Source organism: Ovis canadensis, chromosome 2 (genome assembly GCF_042477335.2).
Source record: "Ovis canadensis isolate MfBH-ARS-UI-01 breed Bighorn chromosome 2, ARS-UI_OviCan_v2, whole genome shotgun sequence".
NCBI lineage: Eukaryota > Metazoa > Chordata > Mammalia > Artiodactyla > Bovidae > Ovis > Ovis canadensis.
The window spans coordinates 92,963,186-92,986,966 of NC_091246.1; the positions used below are offsets into that span (position 1 = coordinate 92,963,186).

Sequence of the window (23,781 nt, forward strand, 5' to 3'; positions counted from 1 at the left end):
TCGTTTCTTTTTGTAAATAAAGTTTTACTGGGACGTGGCCAGGATTACTCTTATGAATTACCTGTGGCTGCTTCTGCACTATAAAGGCAAAGTTAAATAGCTGTGACAAGAGATTGTTGTTGTTGTTTAGGTGCTAAGTCATGTCTGCCTCTTTGCAACCCCATCAACTGCAGCATGCCAGGCTTTCCTGTCCTTCAGTGTCTCCCAGAGTTTGTTCAAACTCATATCCAGTGAGTTGGTCTCCAAAGCCACATTACCTGGCTCTTTATGGAAAAAATCTGCTCACCTGTGGTCTAGAGCGATGGGTCACCCACTGATCCTTGCTCTACAAAAACAGGTTCTGGATCAAAATTATTTTGTCCTCATTCTATAATTCCTCACTGAAGAACCAGAACTTGAGGCTTTGGGTTGGCCCAAAGACAGCCCAACCCTCCACTTGGAAGCACTATAGGAACAGGTCCAGGTGGCAACCTGCAGAGCTGAACACATGCCTGTTTTTCTTCTGCCCATGAGACAGATGGCCCTTAGAGAGGGGAGAAGAATTAGTCCAGGAGAGAGAATTCTCCATGCAGCACTAATTTTGGAAATATATCCCTGATCCATCTGGCCAAAGAGGATTCCTCAGGAGTACCTTTGCTATTTGAATCGGTTTAGCATTCAGGAGGGAAACCCTAGGTACCAAGGCTAGAATCTCAGGTATTTGCTCTCTGTCAAAATGTTAGTAATGCATTCCAACGCTGCCCTTGAGACAAGATATCTCAAAATATTTTAAGGGCAGAAGATGATGATAAGGATGGAGACAACAAGAACAGCTAATACTCACCTAAAGGTCCCATTTCAAAGAATTTGTTTACTCCTCTTACAATAAATAATCCCCCAGGGAAGAAAATAACACCCAGATATTTGTACCATGCGCAGAGAGCAGGAGCAGCAATATTTACTGTCAGATCTGCTACGAGCTGCTTTCCCCTGGACAGAGCAATGCCATCCTTTCAGTCAATGCTCATTTTTGCTACTAACCTTGTTGTTCTAAAGAGTAACAAACCACACATTTGCTACGTTAATCACCCCAAGAAAACTGAAGTTCTCCCCCATTTTGTTCCTAATTCTACTCCACAGTGTAGTGTATACGTTACGTCTGTTTTGTCTCCAAGTGAGGGAAAGATAAAATTTAGAGCTGACAAAGAAGAAACAAGAGCATTAAGGACAGTGAGTCAAAATGAATTCTTTCCAGCCAGTCTCAGTTGACAGGCTTTTGAAGTCCGATGGACTTAAGTTCAAGTCCCAACTCTACCATTTATTATTTGCATAATCTTAGGGTCCTCGTCTATGAAACAAAATAGTAACCAATTTACCTGTGGCGTTATCTCTAGAAGAACTGAATGAAATGCATACAAATAGTAACAGTGTCTGCTTCATAGTAAGTTCTTCATATGTACTTAAGCCCTTAATATCTATTTAAGAATCATTACTGGGCAAAGTTCCTGCTAGGAGCACAGTGATTGTTACAAACAGAAGCACAAGTGGGCTAGGGGAGAAGTCAGGAGGGGAAGATTTCTTTCTTGAATTTCTTCTAAGCCAAACACTTGGGAGACAAAGGCAAATTCTCAGTAGAAAAGATGGCATTCTACTTTCGCTATTCTTATCACGAGCAATACTGAAGCACTCCCACCTTTCATGTGCTTTGGTTCAAAAACCCTCTGTGAGGCTACTTGTGAGTCCGACACAGCGCTCCAACATTACCTCACGAGAGTGTGACATCAAGGGGGAGAAAGATGCCGCCTCCAGTAACTGGCAGCTCCTGCAAATGATGCCATGTCACATACACTCATCAAGAAACAGTTACCTGCCCAGCATTATCTAGGCAGAGTGGGTTGTGAAAGAAAGAGCTCCTTTGACAAAGAGAGTGTAAGGAGCTGTTCAGTTTCAGTTCAGTCACTCAATCGTGTCCTATTCTTTGTGACCCCATGAACCGCAGCATGCCAGGCCTCCCTGTCCATCACCAACTCCCGGAGTGATGCCATCCAACCATCTCATCCTCTGTCGTCCCCTTCTCCTCCTGCCCTTTATCTTTCTCAGCATCAGGGTCTCTTCAAATGAGTCAGCTCTTCACATCAGGTGGCCAAAGTATTGGAATTTCAGCTTCAGCATCAGTCCTTCTAATGAATATTTAAAGACTGCTGTAACATTAGTGAAATATGATCACCCATCCTCATGCAGTAAAGTGCTTAAATTCAGTCCAACAAGATTTTAACAACACACTTTTTGTTTACAAAACCTAACTCAGTGTTTTTCTAAAACTGTTAACATCTTCTACATGAGATCTCTAGACACGTGGACAAAACGCAGGAACAGAGACAAGGAATAAATAATGAACAGCGAAGCAAGGGTCCATTTCAAGAAACCAGGCTGGAGATGAAAATGACAAAGGGCTTCTATACATGAAAATCAATACCTGAATCATGTCTGGAAGGAAAAAGGTAAGCCAGGACAGACTCAGCAGCTGCAGTGACTTCCAGCTGCCATTAATCTCACAGAGCTCACCTCTGGGCAACTCCCTGAAAGCAAAGGAAGAATCCAGCTCCTCTCATCAAATGCTTCTCTTTCTCCAAGCTCCACGGGTTTGGGTTAACATCTGAGCTCACTTTCACCCATGTCGTGAGCTAATTACAAAGAATCCAGAAATGTGGCAAGGAACTGGGAATACTGTAGGCTGCTTTAACAAACCTTAGCACCATCTGCTGAAATATTAAGATGCTTGTTTTAAAAGCTGACTGCCAGAGAAGGAGGTCACAGCACTGACAGTGGGGGAGCTCTCTTTAATAATTACTTTTTATTTCTCCTTCCTGTACACAAGCAGTAGGGCACTGAGCCAGAGGGGAACAGTTCAGAGATAAAAGACTATCTCTGCTTACCTTCTCCTGGTCCAGCCACCAGCATATCAGAACCTAGAGAGCCTTGGTCATCAAAGGAGGAGAGACCTAGTCAAAAGATTGTGGCATGTTTGTGTATTTCAGTGAACAACAGCTGTCTGGGGATATATATAGGGATGTTATTAAAATTCTCTTTTTTTATAACTGGTCAGGAGAGACACATTTAAAGTGTATGTATACTCAAGACAGATACCATATGATTTTATCCTCGCATGATAACCCTTCAGTGAGCCTGAGACTCATGGCATTTGGGGCCCCCTTTTTATGCTAGATATCTCTCTCTCAAATAGGAACAACAGAAAAAAAGCCTCAGGTTTGTGGACAAAGGCCGACAGAGTTCTAAGGGGCTTACAGCAAGGAACGGAAAGCCTTGTATAATTTACCTTCACTGTCGCAAGAGACCCCAACACAATCAATCACGCCAGTGGTCAGAACCGGACAACGATAACCTTGGGATTTTGTATCCTCTTAGGAAACGGAAATATGTGCATATGGTCTCCTCTGAGCAATAACTATGAGAACAAACAGCAATAACCGTGATGGCAGAAGCTTACAGGGCACATCCGTTACACATTTATCCTTCCAATATTCTGAGGCAGGTATTGTTATCTCACTGTACAGGGAAGAAAACCAATGCTTACAGATGGTAGGCAGCCAAGAAATTATCAGCTAGGAATGGGCAGAGATGGTACTGAAGCCAACCTGCGGACAGGCCTCATGGAGAGGCTGACTTAAATCAAGAAGTCTCATCATAAGGATATGCTGGTAATGAGGAAGACAGAAATGCTGCAAGAGTCCAACGACATGCTTTGTAGCCAAAGCAACTAGGCAGCAAAAGCTCAAGAGTCTTCCCTCTTGAGTCCACGATGACTGGGGACTCAGCCACCCCACCAGCCCAGCCTGCTTCCCTGCCTTCAACTAACACGTATCCACTCTGTAGGGAAACCCAAGTTACTCCCTGGCTAGCCCACAGCCCGTGTCCTTAGTCACATGCCAGAGGTCTGATTAGGGAGGCCAGGTACAGAAGCAGCTACAGAGGGCTACGGAGGCCTCAGCACGAGTTACAGGAGAGGGGCTAAGAGCACAGCGAGCCCCATGGCTGCTCCGACAGGACCCTCATTTGGATCCTGCCTCATATTTTTGGCATTTACAGTGATTATCTATATACAAAAAGGGAACAAAAAGATAGCTCCTCAGTCTCAGTAGTCTATAGTGTACTACTATATAGATAGAGTATACTATGTATGTACTACACAGTGTACACTAGATGGTCACTACAGTATACTGATTACACAGGTAAAACAATATATAGATGAAGAATTTTCCACCAGTAAGTGCAAGAAGTACTGACAGAGACAAACTGGTAACTTAGGAAAGGTCTTCCTCTCCTCTTCCCTTTGTGTCGTTTCAATGTCCCGTTTACCAGAATTAAAAGGTGCAGGGGTTCTGATTTCCACTTACCAGGAGGCTGGTCCCTTATCATTACGTAGAGGGATGGCTCTGAGTTTCCCTCTACCATCTGTCGTCCTGCACAAGCCTGAGGGATTCACAGTAGAGCAGGAGGGTCTGCCAAACCTCTCAGGCAGGCTCCTGGGGCAGGGTCGACAAGTCACTTCCTAAGCTGGGGCTCACCAGACAGAAAGACCAGAGCCCCACACGTGACTAGATAGAGCCAGACACACAGACCTGACAGGTCAGAGGGAAAGGGAAGTCACCCCACAGGAATTAAAACCCACCCCTGCAACATTCCCAACCAAAGTCCCAAATGTTCGTGTTGGGCACTGCCTTCAAACTCCAAATGTCTCCCAAGAAGCAAAGAGGCTAAAAATGTTCCTACAGTGAGTAAAACCTCCTTGTCTTGCAAATAAAAACTAATGATGTGAGCAGAAGCCAAAAGATCAAGAAACTTTTAAGGTATGTGTCATCAATCACTGGACAGATGATTTTTTAGGACACTGAAAAACTTTTTCCTAAGAAAATTAGGCTCTTACGACATGAGTATTAAATACAATTATAGCAGATCCCAACTACTAATGCATTTCATTCAGCTGGTTCCTGGCAGCACACAGCTTCCTGATAGAATCCATTTACAAAGGATGCTGGGATGGGGAGGGCATGGAAGGAAAGGGGTGTTTCACAAGCCTTTTTATGAGATGTTACAAGCAGAGACACTCTGCTTTTAACAACTCCTCCAGCCTCTTTGAAATACACTTACAGCAAACAGGGAGGACAGGAGTGAGAAAGCACATGAGGTGACTCAAGAAAGGTCGTGAGTCAACAGGAGGGTCTGATTAAAGGCTCTGCCATTCACTAGCTTTGCTCAATTCAGCAAGTCCTTCAACCTCTGGATTTCAGATCCTTATCCATCCACCTGCCCCTCCTACCTGTAAATGAGCAATTAGCACCTGCCCCGTCTACATCACAACACACTGAGAATCAAATTAAAACACATACTTAAAACCTTGAAATCATTAAGTTTAGACATTAGATTTGTTTATAATGACTGCATGGAATCAAATCTCTTTTACCCAGCTTTCAATAAAGTAAGGCACATGTTGAGAATGGGCTTCAGAGTTCACATTCAAGATCAAATGTAAATCTCAGCTCTGCAAATGAATCTGGTAACTGATTTAAGCCTCTGGTTCCTCAGCTGTAAGAACACACAACTCACTTGGCAAAATTGTGAGGTGCATTACACAGTGCTAGGCTGACAGTGGCTACTCCATTAAACACTGGTTTTCTCCGTCTAATCCTGAGATCTCAAATAAAACTTCTATGCTTATTTATCAGCTTTGTGTAACATAACAGTATATATGAGATGTATCTCATACATATAGTATATATATTATATATATAATTTTATATATATATATATAATATATACATGTAGTATATATATTATATATATATCCCCTGAAGAAGGAAATGGCAACCCACTTCAGTACTGTTGCTTGGAGAATCCCATGGACAGAGGAGCCTGGTGGGCTACAGTCCATAGGGTCACAAAGAGTCAGACATGACTGAAGTGACTTAACAGACTTCATATATATATACATAATATGTTTATGAGAAATATATCTTATATATGAGATATCTCATATATATATATGACATATACGATGTAATATAGTAAGTAAATACACATGCCATGTCCAAAATGAATGCTAAACTCATTTATTCCTAGTATGAATTTTCTAAAAAATACCCATCCAATGTTTTCAACTCTTACTATTTCAAAATCAAAGAAAGTTGAACCAAAAGAAACTTACAGGGTTTTAAAATCCTGACATCTGTCATATAGGAATTTCGCCCTTTAATAGTTTCTTTATGTATCTATGAATAAGTAACTTAGTATAATTAAAGGAAGCAGTCACAAACTAAGGGCAAATGAATAAAACCTCACATACCCAAAGCTTTACTTTCAAACTTATGCACTTTGCTGAATATCACACCTGCCACAGGCAGTGGAGCAACTTTTTTTTCTTGAAGACACATCAAATACTTAATGTCAACTACAGAAGACAAACAATAGTTTAAATGCTGCAGAGAAAAAAGTTCTCAAGAAAAATATACTTTGGGGATGTGTGTGAATTTTCCAGCACATCTGCTGTTTTAAAATTTCATGACACAAACAAGAGTATACTAAAGCTCTAAGAATACTTCATTATCTTGCAATAAAAATAATGGAAAAGAATCTGAAAAAAATATCAAAATACATGTGTATAACTGAATCATCTTGTTGTACACCAGAAACACAACACTGTAAATCAATCATACTTCAGTAAAAAAGAGAAAAATGGAACCGGTACCTTGCTTCCCCAAAGATTAGGTGACATACAAAGGTGGGTAGGCTTCAGTATTTTCTGACTCCTTGGATCAAGAATTGTTTAGTCCTCAAAGGTACCTTTCTCTCAATGGAAAAACACATAAAAAATGCCTTAAAGCAAAGTAGTAGGTGGCCAGCCCGTAGCTTCACAAGAACTTCCCTAGATCAATATAAAAGGGGAGGCAGGATGGCCATGTCAGCTACTCCTATCTGGTCTGTGTTTGCTATATTTGGCAAGGGAATCAATCAGAATTCTTAGAAGGAAGTGGATTCTTAGAAAAGCTGAGAAATGCAAGATTTCCTCTTTGACGGACAAAGAGGGCAGTGCTTCTGGTCAACCCAATAAATGGTTTACTGGAAACTGTTTGGACGTTATATTCTTGTTCTATTTATCTTTATATAGAGAAATAGATTTTCTCTTCTCCTAGTGGCCACAGAACAGTTTTCCATCAACCTTAGTCCTCTGCAGGGTAACTTTTCAATAAATAAATGTGGCACTGGTGTGAACTTCATCTTCAGCCCTTGGTAAAAGTTCCTCAAATTGGTTGTGCAGTATCTTACAGTCACTGAGTTCAACCACCCAAATGATAATAATACCTGGAACATGCTAGCACCAGGAATCATCCAAGCAATGCTGCACGTGTCCAAAGACAGAACGATTTTCAGTGTGTGCACCCCAAACCTACCAAGTTAATCTGTGGGCTCAGGAACCTGTGTTTTAACAAGCTCTTAGGTCAATCTTCAGCATGTTCAGGTTTGAGAAATTGACTTAGAGCCCTGCATCTTAAAACTTTAAAATGCACTTGCATCAACCCAGGAATTCTGCTAAAATACAGATGACAGTTGAGCAGGTTGGGTGTTGAAGATACACCAAGTCTTCATTCTAACCAGTTCCCAGGAGCTGTCAATGACCATATATATTAACACTAGGAGAGCAAGCTCTTAGAGAACAGAGTCCAATATTCTTATTCTGTGTATTGTGATAACGTATTGGCCACCTCGTCAGGGAACCAGGACGGCCTGATGTTGAACAAGAAGAGGCAATAATGGGAGGTAAGAGGACCACTCCCTGAAATATTGTGCATTTTATTTTAGAACAGCCCATACCTTCCACTCGTATGCACGTCAGTCTAGACAGTGAGTGCTACCACCAAATGTGTTTCCAGGTACCACTTCACATGACACTGCTCCGTTTCTAAACCCCAGCCTGGTACCTGAGGGTTTGCAGTTCTAATTACACAGAGAATGTACATTAATCAAGTCAATTGCTTCTCCTTTACCCAACTTTCTCACCTGCCAAATGAAGGCACTTATAACAACTAATCCACAGACTTACATACTTCTTACAGGGACAGTAACATGCACGACCAATAGGAAACAGTAACAACAGAAATGGCCGCAACTGTTACTGACATAAGAAAGTATAATAAATGAGTAGCTTACCTCCAAAAGAACAAATGCTCTCTCGTCTCTTAAATCAGAAAAATAAAGATTTAATAGGAACTAGGTTCCACTAAAGCCTGCAAAACTTCTGATCTCTCAGAGGTGCATGTACAAGACACAAAGAGAGTAACCTGAGTTCTAGTCCCCAAATCTTTCCCCTGACCATGCTTTAGTTACCAAATAGATCATTTATCATCAACCTACCTGGAAATGGAGAACTCTCTTTTCCATTTTACTTAGCAATGATGAAAGAAGCTGAAACATTTTTATTCCATCAGAGATCTCTCTAAGTCTCAGATTTTCCTCTCTGTAAAATGGGAATAATATTATGTACCTTTTCAGCAGCATCGGGAAATTAACAATTAACTCATGTGACATGCCCAGCCTTATGACTGGGTCAATAGAAGACAGGCATCATAACAAGAACAGTTTTATATGATGAGAGTCTCAGGGTGAATCAGAGAGATGTCTGCCCAACTATGCCTTAGAACTCCACACTAAAAGTTGTGTACTGAATGTCTCCCCACCAAAATTCCTATATTAAAATCTGATCGCTTGAGATTAGCAGAAGCAAATTACTTTATGCGTGCTAAGTCACCTCAGTCGTGTCCGACTCTGTGTGAACCTGTGGACTGTAGCTTACCAGGCTCCTCCGCCCATGGGATTCTCCAGCCAAGAGTACTGGAGTGGCCAGAGAACTGACATGCTAGTTCCGCCCTGTGAGGTCAGAGTGGCAAGCTGGCAGTTTGTAACCTGGAGGAGGACCCTCACCAGAGCCTTGCCATACTGACCCCCCTGATCTCAGACATCTAGCCTCTACAACAATGGGAAATTTCTGTTGTTTATATGCCTCCAGCCTATGGCATTCAGATACAGCAGCCTGAACTAATACACTATACTTAACATCCTGATACTCTTATATGACTTTCACTAAGAAAGTTTTGGATTTGGTCAAGAGATGGCATTAGTCAAGCTATAAACTTTAAGCAGAGGACATTGTACCGCTCAGAGTAAATCCAAAAAGTATAGTTACTTTCTTCCTATTAACACCATAATATCTCTCTTTAAAATATAAAAGAGGAGCTTTCTTGGCGGTCCAGTGGTTAAGACTCCAAGCTTCCAATGCAGGGGGTGAGGGAAGTAAGATCCTATATGCCATGTGGCATGGCCAAAAATAAATACATAAATAAATGAAGAGCTGTGACATCTTTTATCTTAAAATGTACACAAAATACTGGGTCACCTTAGACTTCTGAGCAACAGAAACAAAGACATTTCAACTTTCCTTTATATTTCTGTCTTATACACTATTCAGACATGGGACCAGCTTAAGCACTGGCCAAGACAAAAGAAATTAATTGATCATATTCCTCACATTCACCTAGAAGACTTTTTTACCCAAGGAGGATAGAAACCAGAATGTACAGCAAAAGTTCCTGGTGTATAGACTTGCACTTTCTCCCAGAGCACAGTAATTCCTTTTCCATACTTTTCCTGGGGTCATCATTTTACAATTTGGTATATTTTCAACCTTGATTCACCTGCAAAACAAGAAAACACACCTGAAATGTTCAAGAAACATGGAACAGTATCAGCACTAATTTTCCAGAGGAGAAAGTGAATGTAAGAATACACCAAGTCTCACACCAGCCTGAATTCTGAGTCGGTAACAGCTCCTCAAACTTCATTTTTCCATTTTATGTATTCCACAACCCTTTGAGCACTCTCGATGCAAGTACAAGGCACCACGATGGACATATGGGAAATGAAACACCAAGCTGAATCACAGAAAGATCCTACCCTAAGGAATTTCCCAGTCTAAAAAGTGAGCTGAAACACAAAACAAACGTATCTTTACATTATAAACTCCACACACAACAACAACAAACAGCTAGACTCTTTTCCAAGAGGGGATGTACTTGTCGCAGTAAAACTAAACTAGCTCACATTCAAGTAAAGTCAAGTATTTCCACCACGGCTGCCCACTGACAATCACTGCAGGCGACTATGTCATTAAGACCACAGCTCTGAAGGCAGACAGTGAGCTGCAGCTCCAGCTCAACAACTGTCCAGCTGAGGCTCTTGGACAAGGTGCTCAACCTCTTTAAGTTCCACTGTATCCTTCTGTAAAGTAGGGATCATTAGCGCACCTCTCCTGTGATGTTACTGACATTCTACACATAGCATGTTGCTTGACCCAAAATCTCATTCAGTTTTCTGGTGAAAAGCAAAGAGACTGCGTCACAGAAGGAAGAATAGGCAGAGTAGAACACTCGGAATTCCTATACTCTCGATAGCTCATTCCGGTACACACTAGGCCAGAACGTCTTTACCTTGGCTGAAGCCCCTCCTCTATTTTGAAGCTTATCTGGGACTGGCTCTAGATCCCCTGAATCAGTATCTGAGGTGAGCCTCAAGCATCAGGATTAATAAGCTTCAAAGGGTAGTTTCATGCATACCTCAGCTTGAGAAGAAACTGAAACACAAACTATTTTTGTGTTTCTGATGCTTTATAAAACTTTGAGGCTAATAGAGCCTCCAGTCTTCAAAATCTCAGGATCACTGTCCAAAGTTCTATCCAGAAATCTTCCTAATGGGGTTCTCAATGATTTATCCGAGACCTCACCCCAGGCTTCCATTCACTGTGATGGAAACGAGAGCATCACAGAGATGCCCTCACTGCTCCGTTCACAGGTTCTGGCCAAATCATTTATCCTTGCATTTCCACATCCTTCTCATCGATCTGCATCCCCCTTGAGTCCTTAATTAATTTATCCAAGATGATGTTGCCACATTGCTTTCAAACAGACGTAAGAGTTAACACTGATGTTTGTGGTGTCCTAGGAGATACTGCCTAGGTGTCCGGCATTTAAAAACATTGCGCACGTGCATGCATGCTAAGTCTTGTCTGATTCTGTGACCACAGGGACTGCAGCCCTCCAGGTTCCTTTGTCTATAGGATTTCCTAGGCAAGAATACTGGAGTGGGCTATCATTTCCTCATCGAACCTGCATTTCCTGCATTAGCAGGTAAGACTCTTAACCACTCAGCCACCTGGAAATCCCATTAAAAACATGAGTTATTCTTAAAAGTTTGAAGAAACAAGAAAACCATCAGTAATTCATATTACTACAATTATGTAATCTCTGGAAGGGAAGAGAGAAGAGAGTCTTGCATTCTGCTTGAAATTTTTTTGTGTTCAATTCAAATCATGATATTTCAGGAGACCATGGTATCATTTAAGCTGTGAGAGAGATAAAATATTTACAGAAAAATTTCATTAAAATTACTGAACTTTTGTTCACCAGTGTTCAGTTCAGTCGCTCAGTCGTGTCTGACTCTTTGCGACCCCATGGACTGTAGCACGCCAGGCTTCTGTTTCAATTACCGACTCCCGGAGCTTACTCAAACTCATGTCCATCAAGTCAGTGATGCCATCCAACCATCTCATCCTCTGTCGTCCCCTTCTCCTCCTGTCTTCAATCTTCCCCAGCATCAGGTCTTTTCCAATGAGTCAGTTCTTTGCATGAGGTGACGAAAGTATTGGAGTTTCAGCTTCAGCATCAGTCCTTCCAATGACTATTTAGGACTGATTTCCTTTAGGATGGACTGGTTGGATCTCCTTGCTGTCCAAGGGACTCTCAAGAGTCTTCTCCAACACCTCAGTTCAAAAGCATCAATTCTTTGGTACTCAGCTTTCTTTACAGTCCAACTCTCACATCCATACATGACTACTGGAAAAACCGTAGCTAGGACTAGACAGATCTTTGTTAGCAAATTAATGTCTCTGCTTTTTAATATGCTGTCTGGGTTGGTCATAACTTTTATTCCAAAGATCAAGCGTCTTTTAATTTCATGGCTGCAGTCACCATTTGCAGTGATTTTGGATCCTCCAAAAATAAAGTCTGTCACTGATTCCATTGTTTCCCCATCTATTTGCCAGGAAGTGATGAGACAGACGCCAAGATCTTAATTTCTGAATGTTGAGCTTTAAGTCAACTTTTTCACTCTCCTCTTTCACTTTCATCAAGAGGCTCTTAGTTCTTCACTTTCTGCCATAAGGGTGGTGTCATCTGTATATCTGACGTTATTGCTATTTTTCCCAGAAATGTTGATTCCAGCTTGTGCTTCATCCAGCCCAGCTTTTCTCATGATGCACTCTGCATATAAGTTAAAAAAGCAGGGTGAAAATATACAGCCTTGACATACTTCTTTCCCGATTTGGAACCAGTCTGTTGTTCCATGTCCAGTTCTAACTGTTGCTTCTTAACCTGCATACAGAGATCTCAGGAGTGTTCATATCTCTCTAAGTATATAAAAATTTTTATTGGAAGGGGGCATGATTAAAGAAAAACAACCTACCTGACTTCGTAATAAATCCAAGCTGGCTAATCAAGCAAACTGCCATCTGGTCAATCAACTGCCATTTGAAAGGCTGTTTTAAAAATATCTTCATATAAGTAACTAAATCTCATCAAAATGTAATGACTGCTAATTTAATTTATGCTAGCTAGCAGGAAATAAACTTTCACTGCACATTTTGGATTCCTACTTGTAATGCGATTATCAAGCCTCTCCAAGATTCCCAAATAATTTCCCCGAAATAAAGATGAAGTAACATAACCCTGATTCTACCCTACTTTACTGAGTTCTCACTCCAGCCCTGAACTTATCAGAGCAATTCTCCAGCAGCCTTTAAAATAAAGCTAAGTGCATCAACCTGCTTTAGCTCAGTATATGAGCAGTGAAATATGCAAAATACGTATTTTTTATTTACACAAAGTAAATGGCCACAGTACAGAAAACCAAGCAGGTTGTTGGCTATCCACCAACGTGTGAGACTATCTACTCTTCCATAAAGTAACGAAACACAGCATTCCCTGCCTCACACATTATTGACATTCATATTAAAAAAACATATTGTGAACCTTAAAGCTGTATGACTATTAAATATGGACACACATAAAGACTTTTCCATCAAAAGTATATGCAAAGGCAAAAGTACAGACATAAAAATAGAGAAACAATCCCTTCATTTGGATTGCTGTTTCTGAAATGTAAGGCATTTAACTGGATCCAAGATTTTCTAAGAAGCTAGTCTTTCCTAAAGATGTTATGCCAATGGGCACCAGATTATACCCATGACTCTTCTTCTCACATTCACACAGGCAGATTATCTCACAAAAGCCTCAACAAGTTAAGAGCAACAAACAAGGAATAAACACCCCAGGACAAATTTCTGAGAAAACACTGTGTTTTGGGCACAGCATCTGGGGAAAAGCCATACCAAGGTTTGCACGATAAAGATACAGAGAGACAGAAATGGGACAGGTTCCTGTCACACACAGCAGCCACAGTTACTCAGGCTTCTACAAAGCAAGGGGCCTAGGTGACTCTAATTAACACAGCAGGTTCAGGATCCCATTGTAATTTGACTTGGCTTAGGATCACCCAATCGAATTTGCTAGCAGAGTATACTCCAGAAGAATCATCCATTGAAAACAATTCAAATACAGACTCTAAATGTGCAGAAAGCTTTTTGTGATCTCTGCTGGAGCCTGGAGTATCTAACAGCTGCAACTGTGACTGTTCTAGTTAATTGCTCTCAGCAACAAAAATAAACAATCGCTCCAGGAAGAAGACTATAACCCGCCAAATATTAACGAATTTTTTTAACAGTCAGAAATCTCAAATCTTGGTTTAAAAGCCTTGCGACTAGTTGAAAAAGTCTCAAAGAACACACACAGGGTTGAGGAGGCCCAGAAAGAAAGTCCTTACTTTGTATTTCATTCTCCCCTGTCACCCTCTACTTCTCCCCACAAGAAAAGAAAAAAGGAAAAGTGCCTTGTGTCTGGAAGAATTTAAGCAATCTGAGATATTTTAACTCATATATAACTTTTTAACATATGGGGGAAAAGAGTCGCACTGATTGGAGCTATTTTTAAAGTGCAGCTCTACCATAAAAATAGACATTTACTCATAAGGATGCTTGAATAGAGAACAAGCCCAATCTACATCTCATTGTTAAGAAAGGGGTGAAAAAAGGCTGTCGTACTTGCTGGAGAGCCATTTAGGGTCCGCCTCTGACGTCACAGCAGCATCCAGGTGCACTCTAACAAGCATTTTTCAGCCGCCTCCATCCTTCAACAAGTGCTCTTCTTCTATCAGCTATTTCTCCCAGCACATGCAATAAGGAGTCGGTATATACCCAGACCCTTGCAGAAAAGAAGATCCCTGCAATCAGAGACCCATGGAAGGAAGAAAAATTACTCACCCACAACCGAGTTCATCCTCCTCCTCTCTTCCAAGCCCCTATTCACGAAGGGAGCACTGCCTTCTTCTAAAGAAAGAAAGGACAGAAGCAGCTGACTTATCAGTATGCTAGGGAATCTGTGTGTTCCCGTATAGAGGGAGAAAAAGTAGCTTCACACGTCTCCCCACTCCCCATCCAGGCCCCTGTTGCTTAGCTGAAGTTTGCAACCAAACTGCGCACCTTAAATAGTGGCAAGGAGGCATTTGGGCACCTCCCCACACCGAGACTTGGAGATACTGCCCCAGTTTCTATCCTTCAGTTGGTCTTCAGTCTCTGTGAAAATCTGGACGTACGAGGTTGTAATGGGAGTTGTAATGGGAAACCGTACAGAATCCTTGATTTTTATAAACCTCCCTGACATGTCAGTAACAATCAATACAATCAAAACCAAATAACAGCTTTCATGTGCCTTAAACTAAAATAAAAATGGATTATTTTATGCCTGTTGAAAAATTTTTTCCAATGCTCATGAACAAAACCAGAAAGTAAAACAGCTTTATCAAGAAAAAAACCCAACTTTTAAAATCTGAATGTTTAAAATCTTTATGAAGATGAGATATATAATCATAACTTCAAGAAGAAAAGTATCAGAGGGGAAAAAAGGTGATCTTTTTCAGGAAAGAGCCGAGTAATTTCTGACTTGTTACTTTTTGTACTTTATAAATTTTCTACAGTGACCATATTTTAGTGGTTAAAATTATCCACAAGAATATAAATTATATTGAGTGCACCATAATAAAATAAAAAATGCTCTTACCCGTATTCAACTTCTAAATACCCAAATCCTGCAAGAATCACGAAATCTGATCGCACAAAAGGACACAGGTTAAGAAAGTTAATGCAGTGTGAGTTTAGTACCTGCAAAGGGCAGGTTTCAAGAGTGAGGAGGACTGGGTTCAAGTGCCACATCTCATGTCAGCAGAAGAACTTTAGAGAACCTTACCTTCTTTGGGTCTGACTGACATCTGAAGAATTAAGGTAAGGTGAGAATTAAGGATGCCTGAGGTGTTCTCCAGCTCAAAACCAGACTGAAGATAGACATAAATTAAATCTTCAGTCCTGAAACAGCAAGGCGACTGGTACAGAGCACAAGCTCAATGTACGTTTAATGAAAGAAAGGAAGTTTAAAAAAACACTTTGTATTTAAAAAGACAATTCCCCAACCTGTCAACAGTGTGCAACATAGAAGGATCAAGGGCATGTAGAGAGACTGATCTTCTTAGGACTACAGCCCAGAACATGGAAAAAAGTTTGAGAAGCACAACTTAACACCACCATCACATAAAAAACCAACTCACCAGTATTAGGGTAACTTTCAGATAAACTTCTAAGAAGTTCTCACCACCCTGCATTTAGCAAAGACAGAAAGTCTGCCTATTCATCTGGTACTCAGGCCATTACTCTTTGGACAAAAAACATAAGGAGCAATGGACGTGAAGAAGCAAAGAGGCTCTCCTTACATGATGTATGGGTGTAAAACAGGGACTTCTCAAAGAGTAACTCCTGAAAAGCAGAAAGTTCTCTCACCATATACTTGGGTTCATATGGAGAATACAGCAGCAGCCATTCTCAAGACAGGAAATTCTGCTGAAGATATTTAATACAATAACAACTGCAACTGCTGCTTCAACATTTATAGCAATAGCTACTTATTCTTTTTGATAAGGTTTCTGTGGTTTTTTGGTGTGGAAATCTGCATTATTTCTTATAATTATTACTTCATGCAACTTGACAAAAGGTACATTCTGAGGAAGGAAAAGACTTAGTACATGCCTGTAAACGTAAGGAGCTCACCTTCAACAAGGTGCTCAACATGGTACCTCTGGGTCTGAAATGAAAGCTGTGCACCTCCTGGATGTCTGACCACTTGCCTTCACGGGTGGAGGCCGCCCTCCCCCATTCTCAGCACAGCTGCTGCACCACTGTCGCAATCCAGCCCAATCCAGAGAACCGAGCTACCTCACCTGCTGTGCTTCATGCCACAGGTGGGCCACCCGCAAGACCGCTGCCAGTTTCTTCCCTTCTTCAAGAAGGTCCACAGTAGAGCTGGTTGCTTTCAAATCTGGACAAGAAGGATTCTCAGAAGGGGTGCACAATAAAAATCAGAGTTAGACACAGCACCGAGCTATAGACAATCGGTGCATCCAAGGGCCCTTCAGGACAAACAGATAAATAAAGCCCTTCTCCGGAAGGGCTATTTAAATGGGCTGCCCTCCTTTCCTTCAGTTCTTCATTGAAATGCAAGGTGTGAGTGTTAACTGAGCTATCAAAACAACAACAAATAGGTAAAAGGTTGTCAAACTAAAACCTCATCTTGGAAACATCTGAGAAACATTTGGATTTTATAATTTTCCCCTCACGACTGAAGCGACTCAGCAGCAGCAGCACCTCCCACAAAGGTGATATGATAGATTAAATAATCACTACAAATCCAAAGTTTTAGAGTGAACCAGGTACTATGGTATTAGAAACAGTGTAAATACTAAAGAAAGATCACTGTATCATCTTAAATTAGTTTGGTAAGAATACACTAAGAAAAAGAGATTGGTCCAGTTCTAATACTGGGGATGTTTAGCTTCTCTTGGTCTTTTTTGCATACATTGAGCAAAATGCTCCAAATATAAATGCCTTCTTTTAAACGAAGTCAATATCCTTAACTAGCTAGTTCTATGCAACTCCAAAAATTACATATAATCACAGAAAATACTTTCAATGTTACAGTAAATATAAGCAAAGTAATGAGAACAAAATTTCGATGTTCACATACTTTGTATTTCATCTATGGATTGTAATTTCTGATTAATCTGAGATTTAACTAGTCGTGGACACAAAAATGTTTAATAAGCTCATAGGTCTGTATTAAATATAACTTGTGAAGTGAAAGTCACTCAGCAGTATCCTTTCTTTGGGACCCCATGGACTGTATAGTCCATGGAATTCTCCAGGCCAGAATACTGGAGTGGGTAGCCTTTCCCTTCTCCAGCAGATCTTCCCAACCCAGGGATCAAACCCAGGTCTCCTACATTGCAGGCAGATTCTTTACCAGCTGAGCCACAAGGGAAGCCCAGGAATATTGGAGTTGGTAGCCTATCCCTTCTCCAATGGATCTCCCCGACCAGGAGTCGAACCAGGGTCTCCTGCATTGCAGGCGGATTCTTTACCAACTGAGCTATCGGGGAAGAAATGTCACACATGGACAGAAGCTCACCTACATGTCTTTGGTCAGTGTTCTCTCGGTGAATCCCCTTCCCCACTCTCTTCTAAATCCCACTTAATGATGCACCACATTTCTGTGTGGCAGCCCACTCCCACCCCACTAACTATCCTCCCCCAACACACACACGCGCGCGCGCACACACACACGTCACACCCGTCCTCCTTTTCTTTTTAATGTACTCTGTGCACAGCATTCTTGAATGTCTTTGTACTGCGTAGTTACTTGTGGATGTGGACAAATCTTCAGGAGAACAAGACAGGCTGTGTAAGGAGAGGCCAGTCTTCCAAATGGGTTCACGCTTGATGCCTATATGGCATTTGAAAATTTAGCATTCATGAGTATTTCTGGGGGTTAGTATCAACTACTTCCTCTTAATCTAAAGCTTTAGTTTTTTAAATGAAAAGTAGTAGTAGTAATAATGAGCTTGAGACCCTAAGATTGTGGCATGTCTTCATTCAAAGTAGAATAATGCTAGTCAGCACACTTTTAATATTCAGGGTATTTTACTATATGAATGCTGTGCAAACTGTCACTCCATACATATGTTTAGAGAGAGCAAGGCAGTCCAGTCAATTCCTCTATCAACCCAACTATTCATATAGACAGTGTCTTTATTGTATATTATAACTTTCATTTTGCTTCAGAAAAGAAATGGACGATTTCATGGATAGGAGAACATCTCATTTAATAACCTAAATGATACTGATGTTGGGCTGAAAATTACACAAGTGAGTTAATCAACCCAAAGAAAGAAGAGCAGGGCCTCTGAGAAGGACAGCACAGATGCCCTCCTCTGAGCTGGAAAGGGGTCTCAACAACTCTAGCCGCTTAGCTGGCTGCCTGCCTCTTGGCCACCATGGCAATGCCGCAGCCTCGCAGGGTGGCTTGCCTGTTCTCATTTCTCAGTGACAGTTCCCAAGAAGGTTAAGAGCCATGTATTGCTCCTTTTTATAGACCCAGTACGCAGTATAAGTATGCAGGTAATCAATGAACCTGTGCTGAGCAACCGAAAAATACTTCTGTTTACTTCTATGAACCAGAACACTGGAAGGGTTCATTCAGCAACCCCACATCAACAGGCTGTCTATATTAATAGTGTAGATGTTTTAATCCTTTCAACTTGAAAGGAGTAGAGACCAGTTTTGGAAGTCTTCAGAGAAAGAATATAAAAAACAGCAAAGAAAAAAAATGAACCACTTGCTGAAATAACTGAGGCTAAAAATGCTCTTCACAACAATAATAAATTGTTATGATTTTAGCAATATTTTTCTCTTCTTCTACCGTTTGAGGATCCTATATGGTAACAGACGCAAATAGGATCAAAATTTTTTCTCTTTTTTTGTATCTTCTACCTACAAGGGAATCACATATTGTTCTGGAACTATATTAAAATTTCAACATATTATTCATGTGTATGCATTTTATTTCTAGGTAATCCTTTCAATAGAAGTTACAAGTTGTGTACTACATTTTGAACAGCTTAAAAAGTAGGCTAGGACACTTGCAATCTATTTTTTTAAAAACAGTAAGGTTAAATTGCTAATACATTTCCTCAAATCAGATTATAATAATGTAAAATGATGTTAAGATTAAAAATTTATGTCAGCTACTCTAACACTGGATTATGACACCCTTGATGATTTGAAAGCAGAAGGTGAGAGGGGGTTCTGAGAAAAAAATATTTTTCCTCAAGCACACCAAGTAGAGTCACAAAACTTATACTAAGAATTTTCCCCCTATCTGTTCAAATAGAAAAGAACTGCTGACATGCAAACCAGTCAAAATACTGATAACCATGCAAGAGGAGAGAGGTGAGGGAAGGCTGTTCCAACATCACAAAATTAGAGTATTAAATTCATATAATAAAAAAGGGAGTATGGAGATTTGAGATTAATTGCATGTTGGAAGAAAAGGAATTGTCTTGTCACTCAGCTAAGCTCTTGACTACCAAGTTGTGAATTCAGGACAATTACTTTTAGACTGGCTTTTTACCAAGAAAGCTGACAGATACAATCAAATTAAAAGAAGCCATTTAGTACACTTTGGTGTAAAAAGAAAAAAAAAAGAAAAAAAAAGTACTTCATTATCATATTTCTTAAGTTCTACAGAAGTAGAGTCTTTATATAAAAGATGAGCAAGACACCTTTTTTCTTCCTCCAGAGATCTCTTGAGGATGTGTTACCACTATTGAATATACACGTGAAACCACTGGCAGAGTTCATGATATGTACACATGTACTATATACATCAACCTAACCTAATGGAAATGGAGTTTCTCTGATTTTACAGATGAGTCTCACAGTCTGGCACCAGCAACAAAAGTAAGTTTCACTCAACAACAGCTGATGCTATGGGTGAATTAAATCTTGTCAGTGGCACCAGAGTAAGTTACCTTCCTTCTATTTGGTTTTCTTTAGCTCAAGTAAATGTGTGAGGACAATTTCCATTTGTTTAAAAAAAAAGAAAGTTATTAAGTCGGAGGTATAGAATGATGTCAGCATCCAATTACTTTACAACTAGCCAATGAAAGCACATATCCTTATACGAATGACTCATGAAGTGACATTTGAAAAATAATAAGCAGCTGTCATTGAAAGAAAAATTTTTGCATGTTCTACTTCACGTAACATGCTTTTTGGAATCTGTTCAATAACACTGCTTTCAATGAGAGCTCTGAGGTAACCTCTTTTAGCTCAAGAGAGCAAGTTTATTAGACTGAGCACAGGAGCCCCCAAAAATGTATAAAGACCTACTCACCACACTGTTCTTTCCCTTCAACTTTGTTTATTGATGTACTGAACATGAAAAAGTACAAAGAATCCAAACACAAAAGAAAACATGTACAGCCTCTTAAATACTCAACAGAATATATTTTCTATTCCAACAGATGTGAATTAAGTCATACTGTACAACTTCAAATAAATACCAGCCTTACATTTTATTAAGTGCTCTGATAAACACTGTGAAGTGAAGCACAATTTGCATGCCCTCTCATCAATGCCTTGGTTTGCTACAGTAGTATAGGAAAGAAGCATGTAGCTGCTGTTTTCCCGTGAGGGGAAACCTTATTTTTTTTTTAAGTATATACATGTATTTTGTTTTTTAGTTTTTTTTTTTTAAACGCAGGTTAACTCTGACAATCTAAATGCACCTAAGGATATGAGAAAGTGCTAAGCCAATTGATTTCTGAATAGCATTGAGTGGGTCAGCATGAAAACTCGCTTATTCACTTTAGCACGCGCCTCACAGTATATGTACTGTACTATACTGAAAAATTTTATAACTACAATTTTAAATAATAAAAAATAAAACAACGCAACTGCAAAGATAATGTACAACTATGTTATGCATAGCACATTGCCTGTTCTAAGGGGAAGCATGTGAGCATCTCAGTTTATACAAAAAGCAGGACGTAACTATATAGTTCTCAGTGCATCCTGATGAAGGCATTTTTACCTTCAGCTTTTTTGAAAATTTATTATAAGCTAGATGCTAATCAGAAAATATTTTGTATTTTTTAAAATTTCTTTCATACATGGTAAAGACTTATTTTATTATTTCCCCAAATAGTGGTTTAAGCATCATACAAAGTTAAATTTCAATAGCATACAGATATTTATGATTTTTGTATGAAAAATGTAAGGAAATTTGTTCAAAACCTATGGTTATACTCATTTCTTTTTTTACCACAAACATATTTATAAACGAAAATGTAGCATCACCATAAACAGCAGAAGTTAGACTATCTACAGACAAAATCAGCAACAAATCTGATGCACTGTAAGGTCAAGTCCTCAGGACAACGAAAGTGACGAAGCAAGACCTCAAGTGACAATGTTAATGCCATTTACAAAGGAAAAAACCGATACAAAAACATTTAAAACCTGAACATCACTTGGCATGTAAGGGAAAAAAAAAATCAAATTAGCTGAAAGGTTCATAAACACAAGGTCTTATTTACATTACACAAAGCTCAGGTGTTAGCCTTGAACGTAACTTTCAAAATACCTTCAAATATATCCAACTCAGATCACTTTTGCCGATTTGCTGCAGTACAAATCATGTGCAACATCTTTTTTTCCTTAAGACAAAACAATTCTTCAAACAATACTGCAAGTACATCACTAAACACCATGAGCTCTATCTGAAGGGATTTCTTTAGGAAGAACAGATTTTTTTTTCCCCCATCTCTTGGTAATTTAAATTTCTTGCCTGCTCTTATATATTCTTTTGTAAATTTTTTTTATTTGTTTCAAAATCACAAATCAATGTGAGCCACCTATCAGGTAATAACCAGGATGATCAGACGCTACACTGGTGATTACAAAAACGAAACCAGCAGTGTTTCCCCATTGATTCTACTCCTTTCATACAAAGATCTCAAAAGTATTTTCTACATCATAAATCTTTCTAAATTTTCCAACCACTGCAAATTTCCTGGTAAATTTTAAAAGCTCACTAGGTGTCATATGAAGAGATTTCTCAAAGTATTCAAGTCAAAATATTTGTTCCAGGACCAGTAAAAAGTTTCTCCAAATTTTCTTTTTTATAAAAATAGATGCTTTTTTTAAACCCACATCAAAGAGGCTCTTATCTCTTTGGCAAGGTACTGCTTTACGAAAAGTTCTCCAGTATTCTTACAATAAGCGTTTATAATGTAGCCCCCCCTTCCCCAACCCAAATCATAATTACAAAATAAATACGTTTTTAACTTCATAAATAAAAATGTAAACTTCAAAATACTTTTCTTAGACATAACAGCAATGCTTTAAATGTAAACCAAACACAAAGCTAATCAGAAAAAGAAAAACAGTGGGGGGGGAGGACACAACCAACTGAAGAATTACAACACAAAGCCTCAATATTTACTCACAGGTTCAAGGCAGTTATGTAAAAAGAAAAGAAATGTCTTCCCTTAGCTGAAACACTTTAAAAGGTCCACCTTCTTCAAAGAAGGCAATAAAATGCAATGTGACAGGTAAAAACCCTGTACCTCTTGTCCATATTCAAACATAAAAGATATTTTAAGAAGTTTTAATTCAAATACTAGCAATAAAAAATCTCACATATTTCTTAGGATGCTAAGTAGTCGTTTTATCCCCATCTCAACACTGACTTACAAAGACATTTACTAATGTATAAAGTTTCTCTTAACTTGCCTTTGTTGTATAGTTTTCATATATAAATGGACTGAGGACAAGAGCTCATTAGGCTTTGTGCGTTTTGTTTGTCTTAAAGGAGACCTGCAATACTCTGTCTCCCAGACGGTATCCATTGAGGCTAGCTATCGCCATGGCAGCCTCATCATAGTTTGTCATAGTCACAAATCCAAAACCTTTGCATTTATTGGTGTTAAAGTCACGGATGACCTTCACGTTGGTGACAGCTCCAAAAGGCCCAAACATTTGCCACAGGATACTCTCATCTGCATCAGGAGCCAGGTTGTACACAAAAATACACCACCCTGTTCCTGGGTGCCCAGGGATATTAATTCCAGCCAAACTGGTCATTCCATCAATGGTCATTGGAGAAAACCTACTGAACAAAACAGGAAACACATACACACACACACATGCACATGCACACACGCACGCACACACACACACACACACAAAACAGAAACAGAGGTTGGTTACAGCGATGATTTATTTCTTTCCCCAACTCCCCTCCCCTCAACAGACACACATAACTATTGGATGTTTCAACCAAAGTCCACGTGTGGCTTGCAGCAGCATGCTATACTATCATGATATTCGTTTAAGTCATGAAATGGCCATTATATGCTGTATTGAATAATACTATCCACAAGAGAAAATATATATATATTTGGAGCTGGTTTCACCAACTTAAGCGGATTGGGAGCAGGAAGGACCAACACAGACATAAACATGCTGTAACGCTGCAACACAACAGAAAACAAATAATGAGGTTTTCAAACACCAGGTGGCATCAAGTGGTATAAAAACACTCTTTGAGTCAACCGTGCTTCAAGAAACAGCTTTTCATTAGGTTGTACATGCAAAAGAAAATTCAACACAAACTTATGATG

The 23,781-nt window shown here is 39.7% G+C and overlaps 1 protein-coding gene across 8 annotated transcripts in view; it reads right to left on the bottom strand.

Annotated features, from left to right (window-relative positions):
• Nucleotides 1–20,502: 20,502 nt before the first annotated feature.
• Nucleotides 20,503–23,781, bottom strand: part of ELAVL2 (ELAV like RNA binding protein 2) — a 140,167-nt gene continuing 136,888 nt past the window's right edge. For 4 of the 8 annotated variants that reach the window (XM_069574145.1, XM_069574144.1, XM_069574142.1 and 1 more), the window contains exon 6: nucleotides 20,503–23,270. In XM_069574145.1, coding sequence (XP_069430246.1) covers nucleotides 22,940–23,270 — 331 coding nt within the window. In that variant the 3' untranslated portion in view covers nucleotides 20,503–22,939. The remainder of the gene's footprint in view (nucleotides 23,271–23,781) is intronic. The other 4 variants (XM_069574141.1, XM_069574137.1, XM_069574139.1 and 1 more) reach the window with 1 other exon arrangement.